General features: G+C 34.9%; 1 protein-coding gene across 1 annotated transcript in view; it reads left to right on the forward strand.

The window, feature by feature from the left end:
* LOC106869390 (uncharacterized) overlaps positions 1-9,369 on the forward strand; it is a 206,146-nt gene that overhangs the window by 119,178 nt on the left and 77,599 nt on the right. The window contains exons 42-46 of the mRNA XM_052970991.1: positions 2,284-2,523; positions 3,241-3,474; positions 4,773-4,943; positions 5,601-5,840; positions 7,843-8,076. Coding sequence (XP_052826951.1) covers positions 2,284-2,523; positions 3,241-3,474; positions 4,773-4,943; positions 5,601-5,840; positions 7,843-8,076 — 1,119 coding nt within the window. The remainder of the gene's footprint in view (positions 1-2,283; positions 2,524-3,240; positions 3,475-4,772; positions 4,944-5,600; positions 5,841-7,842; positions 8,077-9,369) is intronic.

The raw sequence follows: 9,369 nt of genomic DNA on the forward strand, positions 1-9,369 counted from the left end.
TAGTACACATCATCATCATCATCATTTAGTTTTCTATGCTGGCATGGGTTGGACAGTTTGATAGTGTCCAATGAACTGTCGAGCTGCATTAAACCCAGTGTCATCTTTGACATAGTTTCCATCACTGGATTCCTTTCCTAACACTAACCACTTTACAGTATGTACTGGATCCCTTTCCTTGGTACTAGTGAGGTCACCAGTAACTTGCAAGACAAAATAAAGAAAGGGAAACAAAAAGACCCCTCAGCTGAGTGGGAGTGTATTTGAGAGAGTGGGAGGTAGATTTGTGCCATGTATTGAAGACAAAGGTATGATAGAGCGACAAACATAGGTGTCTTACTATAGAGGAGATACACAGCTACTCTATATTACGTGATGATGGGTAAGAGTAACTGGAAGAGATATAAAGTTTGTGGTGGAAGGGTACTAGATCTTGCTCTCAAGGTAAAAGAATACTACCTTCTCTGCCCAGATAAAAAAAGGTGTGGTGCAATTATTCCAGACATAACAACTGCTTTTTGACATAATTTCACAGCACAGCAATGATTTCATTTTATTGTATGCATCTGAAAGAGGCCTGTCTTAACACTTCTGTGACTGTAGATCTTATTTTGAACCAGGAGGGCCCTTTGGTAGTACAGCAAAGCCAAGGGCTTCAAAAAGTTTCCCAATGTTATTCCCTGAGCAAGAAGTCTTCCAAAACAAACTTACCAGTTCATTGTCATTGATGACCAACGCTACCCTGAGGATGTCATTGCTTTATCCCACCATTAACTCTCAATAGATTGGAACATCCACCAATCCCATTGCCTAGGTCAAGTTTAATCCTGCAGACTGTATCTTCTGAAAATCTTTGGATTACACTAGATAATGTGAAATACCTTTTTTAAAGATGGGTGAGAATGGTTGATAGAGGTTTTGTTAACATTTATAACATATTGGGCATCCACATAGGGGTTCCACATTAAATGTCGAACTTTATATTACAAGCTAACAGATCTAACACAACTTATCCTCTGCTATAAATTGTTGTTTGATTCAACGCCACCACAAGACATTTCAGGTGATCATGGTGATGGTGGTAAACAACAGTTGGTCACTGTTTATATACTTATTACAATATCAAGCATTCATATTGACTCACAACTGCTGATATTGAACATAGACCACAGGAATCTCACAAATGTAGAAAGGAGAGTGGCCACAGAATTCCATTACATAACTGTTTCTATCATGATTAGCTTATTAAAAGATATAAGTAACATCTCATTGTACTTAATTCTGCATGCCTTGTCTAGACACATAGCCAAATACATTTAGAGAAAAAAATATAAGATTGTGTGATTTCAAGGGCACTAATTGTTTCTATAAAATGAAGTAAATTGCACTGGCAGTCAAAGTCAGATCATTGACTCACATCACTTAATTCCTATTTATAGCAAACGGATACCGTTGGCAAAATACCTAGGGCCACTTCCTGCATGGAAAACAAATAGCAAGGTGATTGAACCTATTGAACCAAGACATGATTAATTAAAGATTCACTCTCAGTGTATGTGTGTAGGGGAGGAGATTAAAATTATTATGTAAATGTCTTATTTGGGTCATAAAATTCAGAAAAGAGAGCCTTGTAAAGATAATCACTTTTCTTTTTGTCATCTCATTAAAAGTAAAATTTTGATGAATTAAAATTTCTTAACTTGCTACGTTAAGTTGTGAGTGTCCATATTTACTATATAGTTATATGATTCACTAGATGATGATGGAAAGGAAATGATTTTTTGATTTCCCAGACAAACCTTTGCAATATAGTTAAGTGGTGAGTTAAATTCTTTTACATTTTCAGTTCAAATTCAAACAACTATTATAATTCTGAGGTTGATAAAACAAGTACTAGTCAAGTATTGAGGTTGATTTATTTTCATTTATATTCACTACTCAGTGTGTGGCCTTCTGTTTGAGTTAGGAACCATTATCATTATTGTTACTATTAATAATAATTATAATAATTGTTGTTATTAAGGGTGACAGATTGACAGAATCGTTTGAGCATCAGACAAAATGTGTTGTGTCATCTATTCTGCTTCTTTAGCTTCAGAGTTCAAATGCTGCTGATGTTAACTTTGTCCTCTCAGGATCAATGAAATATGATACTGGTCAGGTGTAGATGCCAGTTTCATTGATCAGTTCCTACCTCAAAGTTTTGGCTTAATTTCTATGATGGAAAATTGTTGTATTTGTTGATGTTATTGCTTATTGGTTTAAATTTTCCTTTAACTCTAGATGCTCAGATCCATTTTGTGAAAGTAAAAAGTGCAGCTCTGAGTGTATCTGGGAAAATATTGTGGAAGACAAAAAATATAACAGCAGATGATTGTGCAGAAAAATGTTTGTCTACCAAAATATGTTTATCATTTGAAATAAATACAGAAATGGGAAAGTGTTCCTTATCAAAGCAAACTGCAGCTTCCTCCAAGAAAATAAAGTCAACCAAGAGCAGAGATTACTACCAACGAGTAAACTGTAATTATTATTCGTATTTTATCATAGGAATTATCCTCTCCTCTTCCTCTGAAATTTGAATTTCTTGAAATACTTATGGACAGCTATTGCTGTTAAGACATTGATAGGCTCATCTATAACACTAAACATAGACATGATTAGCAAAATTAAATGAAAATCGCCCTGGAAGACACCTCTTCTTATTGTTACCTCAGCTAAGTACTGGTTGAAAAACACATCTTTTCTGTAAAAGATGTGTTTTTCAACAAGGCATGCTGTTCTTGATTACTTCATGCATGTCAAGTGTTTCCAGAGTCCATGTATGCAGCAGCATATCATAATCCTTTTTAAAGCCCATCCAGGCCATGCAAAAATCTATTTGGTACCATTTGCAGTTCTTCATTATGACCTTGGTGGTTCTCGGTGTCTTGGATCATTTCCAGCATACCTTTGCAGCTTAAATATTGACACAGCTTTTGCAAAAAGTCTCAAGATTTTCAACAACTCTCTTAAATTCTGATTAGAGTGTCATTTTGAGGATCAATTCTTTGCTTATTACAAATTGTCCACTTACATGATTATGCAATACATGCGTTTCAGTATTTAATATATTCTAGAAAATATGTGTATGGTGTGTGTGTGTGTGTGTGTGTGTGTGTGTGTGTGTGTGTGTTTGTGTGTGTATTTGGATGGGTGGATGTGCATAAAATAAATTTCTTGTTTTCTATTTTGTTTCAGTCGATGAAGGGCTTATTACGATGAAAAAGGTTGGCATACCAAGCAAAGCTATTTTAGTAGAGCTTAAGAATAGGACCTTAAAGGAGTGTGAAAAGGCTTGTCATCAATATATAGAATGTAACTCTTATCAGTACAATGAGCAAGATAAGTTATGTGATCTGAGTAACATGACTCAGTTGAGTGATAAACTTAAGCCCAACGATGGAAATTGGGATATATACTTACCTAACCCAGGTCAGTAGAGTGTTTCTATTTCATTTATTTTGTGTGTACCTTGTGTATATAAATATAAATGTATACTACATCACGCCTCTTTACCTCCTCTTTCTCAAATTTTTCTTTCTTCCTTCTCCCTTGCTTGGCAAACCGCACAAATTTTTTATATATAAAAAGGCCAAGAAATCTAACTTTAAACCACTTTTTGATAAATCCGATAATGGAAGACAACATTATCAGTTGTGCATTTAACTGTACACATGAGTTATACTTTGTGTGTGTGTGTGTACATAATCAGGATTTATGAAGTATGTATACTGAACACCCTCCTCTATGGATCAGAGACTTGGACACTATACACCAGACAAGAGAAGCTCAATGTCTTTCATCTGAGATGCTTATGCAAGATCCTTGACATCACCTCTTAAGACAAAGCAACACAGAAGTCTTGAAATAGACAGCATTTACAAGCATGACAGCTATTCTGTGCAAAAGGAGACTAAGATGGCTTGAATTTGGGAAGCAGATGGATAACAACAGAAAGAGAAAGGGATGGATATGTGTGTGTGTGTGTGTAGAAAAGGCAAAAGAAGAGAGGGATTTTTATACATTTTTTTTCCAGCTAAGAGATATTTCCAATAAAGTTGAAGAATCATAGTTCCCTAGTACAATAATCATATTTATAATGAAAAAAGGGGATTAAGGAACCTGATAAAATACTTTACAAGTTTTCTGTGAAGTAAAATAAACCTAGCTAACAAAATTGTTCTGTGATGGATGTAACAATCCTGGTAATATATATTTTAACAAATCCTGGCCAGTTTAATTTGTGAATCCAAAGTTTAGTCCCTCAGAAAAATTGGTGTGTAAGTACAGAGCATTATAGAAAAGGCATAAAAGTAATGGTAATGGATATGTATGTAATTTATTCCAGTTAGCTTACACATGTTTCTGATAAGACTGGATATTAGTTCTCTAATATAATAATTGTACTTATTAATCACTCCATAATCAAACAATTGAAGAGTGTAGAGAACAGACTGATTTCATTTCTTTTCTTCAGAGCTAAACTAACTGGTTGCAAGGGAGGAAATTTTTATCAAGTTATTAGCAGTAGGAAATAAGTCATTTGTCTTTATGTAATTAGTCAGTTAGAGGGAAGTAGGGAGGCTTACACTGGAAACAACATTAACGTTCTTCATATCTGACCAAGAAAGAATCGAAATATCAATTACTATCAAATGCTGACTATCAAATTCTCACCCTCCTCCTGCCATAGATTCACCATTGATATCAGTTTCTCTTATCACTTCCAGTTGTTACAAAAGTTAACTGTGGACCTCCAAAGGATGTTGGTGGTGCAAAGAAGTCCTACACTGACACCACCTATAAATCTGAAGTGACCTACACATGTCCAGGAGGACAACAGTTGAAGTCAAAGTGTAAAGATGACAATAAATGGACTCCAGTTGCATCCAATTGTAAAGGTAATGTAAATAGGTTCTCTCTCTTTGTCATTGTCTAGGTATTTTTGTTTAAATTTTTATTAAGTATCTTTGTCAGAAGAAGAATGTCTGTATCCATGACAATTTCTATGGAATTTGTGGCTGGTTGAAGTGAGAGAGAAAGCTATTCTCAGAGAAGATAACTTCCTAAATCCATTCAACAGAGTGAACTTAATTAAAGCTATCCAGGGTTCAGTTAATGGTATTAATTTGGGTAATAGATTAAATCTGCCAAACAAGAGCAACAAGTGCGGAAGTGTGTTATCTCCAGCAGGCTTCTGCATAGTTTCCATCCACCAAGTTTCTTTCACAATCCTCAGTCAAGAAGCAGATTTTTAATCATGCAGCCATAAGTTTTAATCATGCAGCAATAATAATTATAATTAATCTTTTTAATGATGGATAGAAAGAATCAGATAAACTATGCTGGGTATTTGTTCTGGATGTATAACTTCTGAGCTCAAATCCTGCTAATGTAACTCTGCCTTTCTATGGCCAATAAAATAAAATACCAGTCAAGTGTAAGAGCCAATTTAATCAATCAGCTCCTACCTCAAACTTTTCTCCATCTTTCTTCATTAGAAATTATTGATGTTGTTTTTGTTGTTTACATTTGTCTCAATCTTACTTTAATTCCAGTTTCTAAGATTAATTTTGTGAAAGTAGATAGTGCACTTCTTGATGTACCTGGAAAAATATTATGGAATAAGAAAAATGTAACTGCAGACACTTGTGCAGAAAAATGTTTGTCTGATGAAAATTGTTTATCATTTGAAATAACAAAAACAAGTAGAAAATGTTACTTATCAAAGGACACTGCAGCTTCCACCAAGAAAATAAAAGCAGCCAAAAGCAGAGATTACTACCAACGAGTAAATCGTAATTATTCTTTTTGTTTCTATTTTCCAGTTTTTCTGAAATTTGTGATTGCATTTCTATGTCATAATACAGTTTGTTCCAATAAAACATCCACTTATAAGTGGGGATAGATATTACTTCATAACATATATATAGAACTGTTTCTGTAAAGACATTGACAATTTTAACTATAACTACAGACATAAACATGTTCCTGAAATAAGCAATTTTAGGAACTGGAAATATTGTTTGGCTATTCTTGAGAGGAATCAGCTACTTTGCCTCCATGAGGCCCAATGTTCAAAGGTTGATTCTTTATGTGCCACCAGCTCGGGTGCACTTGGCTCGTCAGGTTCTCTCAAACACAGCACATTGCCAAAGGTCTCGGTCATCAGTCATTGCCTCTGTGAGGCTCAAAGTTCGAAGGTCAGCACTTCTTTACACAGCTGTCCTCATCCATACACATCACATGATCATACCAGTGCAGTCATCTCTCTTGCACACATAACCGTGTCTCACTATTACTATTTCTTGCAACTATCTTTGGAAATCTACCATGCAAATCCTTCTCTTGCTAGTCAGATAATCTTGCTACTTTTTCCTAGTTTTTAGCTTCATTTGGCTTTTTGATTTCCCAATCTCCTACTGTGACTCTAACAGCTCTTAATAAACTTTCTTCACTATTACTTATGTAGGAGCCTCTATCTACTCTAGCTAACTTCATGCAATCTTCCACTGATATTAAACCCCTTCTTCCTTTCACCTTCCTTTCTAGGTAAGTATAGTTTGCTATTCCTGCTCTTGGGTGATGTCCTCCATTCATATTGAATTCCTCTCTAGTTCTTCTGTCTAGATTTGCTAATTCAAACTTTGTCCAATTTACAAAATTTGCTGAATATCTAAGTAAATATACTGCTCAACTATTTACAGCCTTCACTAGATTTAGGCCATTTAGTTTTGACTTCATTAACTTTGACACCCTTCTGATGTATTCCTTCTCAATTTTCATTTTCATTTCTATAGTTAGTGCTCTGTCAGTTTCTAATATTCCTAGGTACTAGGTACTTGTAACTCTCTCCTTTTTACAATGAATTTAATGTCTGGCCATTTGATGATTGGATGCCTTCACTGCTGACTACCTGTCCCTTTTTTATAACTAACATTGTGCACTTATCTATGCCAAATACCATACCTGTATGTTTGCTGAAGAGTCTTACAGTTCGTATTAAGGAATCTATTTCTATTTTTACTAAAAAGCTTCAGATCATCCATGTAGAGAAAATGGTTAATTTTTCCTTTACTGTCTCTAAACTGATTCCCTGTCTTTGCCTTCCTTAATTCTAAACTGAGGGTGATTAAAAATGACACAAATATTAAAGGGATTAATGAGTCCCCTTGGAAAATTCCTCTCTTGCAATTAACTTTGTTATACAGACAGTTTGTTATCAAAAGCACAGTCCATTCACAAAAATATTGTTCAAGTTGTATATGAATTATATGTACAACTTAAACAATGAGGTGAGCTTTCAAGTATGTCCCATGATATAATAGAATTCATATGAATTTTGAGATGTGTAATTATGCAGAAAAATACTTTTGTGGATGGACTGTGCTTTTGATAAATTGTCTGTATAATTATATGTACATCTCTCTTCTACTGGTGTACTTTCCTTTAAGATTAAATGGCTTAACAACACTTGACACATTGGTTGGCAGTCGTTGAACAACATTTAGACCCTACAAAAGCACCCCATTAGAAGAGGGGTGTACAAATGGATTATATGCAACTTAAATATTGAAAGAAGATTTCAAATTAATCCTAAGGTTTTCTACATTTACATGAATTCTGAGTTGTCATTTTGTGGATCAATTATTTGTTTATAATAAATTAACCACAAATTATATGGATCAATTATTTGTTTATTATAAATTATCCACAAATTATGCACCAGATTTTGTTGAATATTTTATTTTTATTTGAGTATAAAATGCACTTCTTGTTTTCTTTCTTCTCTTTTTCCAGCTGAAGATGTTCATTTTACACTTAAAAAAACTGCCATACCACAGCATGATACATTTGAACAGATAAAAGATTTGAGTTTAAAGCAGTGCAGTCGTGCTTGTCATCAAACCCCAGGATGTACCTCTTATGAGTATAATGAAAAAGAAAAATTCTGTGATCGAAGCAATGTAACTCACTTGACTCATGACCTTAAACCCAACAAATGGGGATGGGATATTCATATCATTAACCCAGGTCAGTAGACGTTTTTTCATTTCATTTATTGTGTATGTATATGCATGTATGTGTGTGTTTGTATGTATTCACATGTACATACATGTGTGTGTACAATATATATATATACACACACATACATATAGGTATATATGTGTGTGTGTGTGTGTGTGTGTATGAATCATTCAGTAGTTCATATACCCAAAATAAAGACACACTCTAAAAATTAGAGTTGTAATATTTAGAAGGTAGTTTGTTATGACTGGTCAGAGAATGACAATTGGTTTCGCTCCTATAAAGTGCTAGCTGTGTTTGCAACTTGTCAGACACAAATAGCCTGAGGCATATAATCTCTCTACATCTGGAGGGAGGAAAATATCATGCTCACTCGATTTATAAACAAAAAGATTCTGGAATGAAAATCTACACTTACATTACACATCCAGTGGAGTATACTACTCTCATTTTTTTCTAACCTTTACATGTCCTCTGCATTCAGGACCCACATCTCATTATCATGTAGAATTTTTGTCTGTACACATGCATCATACAGTCTTCCTTTCACTCAGAGAGAGAGAGATCTTTTGTAACCAACAGAGGTAAAACCTCTCTGAATTTCCTTCATCCTATTCTTATCCTAGCAATCAGTCTCAATTCATCCTCTCCCCCATTACAATTTAGCACCCTGAGTAACAGAAATTAAGGAATTATCTACTACCTGTAATGAGCCACCAAGGCATTTGAGAGAATCAATTTCCAAAGTTTTTGTAGATCCTGTGCATATTCCACATAGGATCTTCTCAGTTTTCTTGCTGGACGTCTGTGTGTAATATACATATATATATATATATATATATAACGTGAAGTATATTTGCCACTTAAATGTGGCTGACCCCGAGGGGTGGATGTTACTGTTGCTTTTAGCCCCAGGAGGACATCTCCAGCTGGCTATCGACACACTTCTGTGTCCTGTCTGTTCAGAGATTTAACATTGCTTGTTTTCAGTTTTTCGATATCAGTGAATAATTTCACTGGAAAAACTTATATATATTTGCCAAGGGATGCCTTTTGCATCGAAGGTCGGCGATTGTCGTACGCTGAAGAAGGGAAATAAACCTGAAACTCGAGTACGTACGTATCGTAGATCAAGATGGGAAGGATAACCTCCCTTGGCAAATACAGCCAGGACACAGAAGTGTGTCGATAGCCAGCTGGAGGAGATGTCCTCCTGGGGCTAAAAGCAACAGTAACATCCACCCCTCGGGGTCAGCCAGATTTAAGTGGCAAATATACTTCACTTTATCGTGCAGTTAC

This window comes from Octopus bimaculoides, chromosome 10, assembly GCF_001194135.2.
Source record: "Octopus bimaculoides isolate UCB-OBI-ISO-001 chromosome 10, ASM119413v2, whole genome shotgun sequence".
In the NCBI taxonomy this organism is placed as follows: Eukaryota; Metazoa; Mollusca; class Cephalopoda; order Octopoda; family Octopodidae; genus Octopus; species Octopus bimaculoides.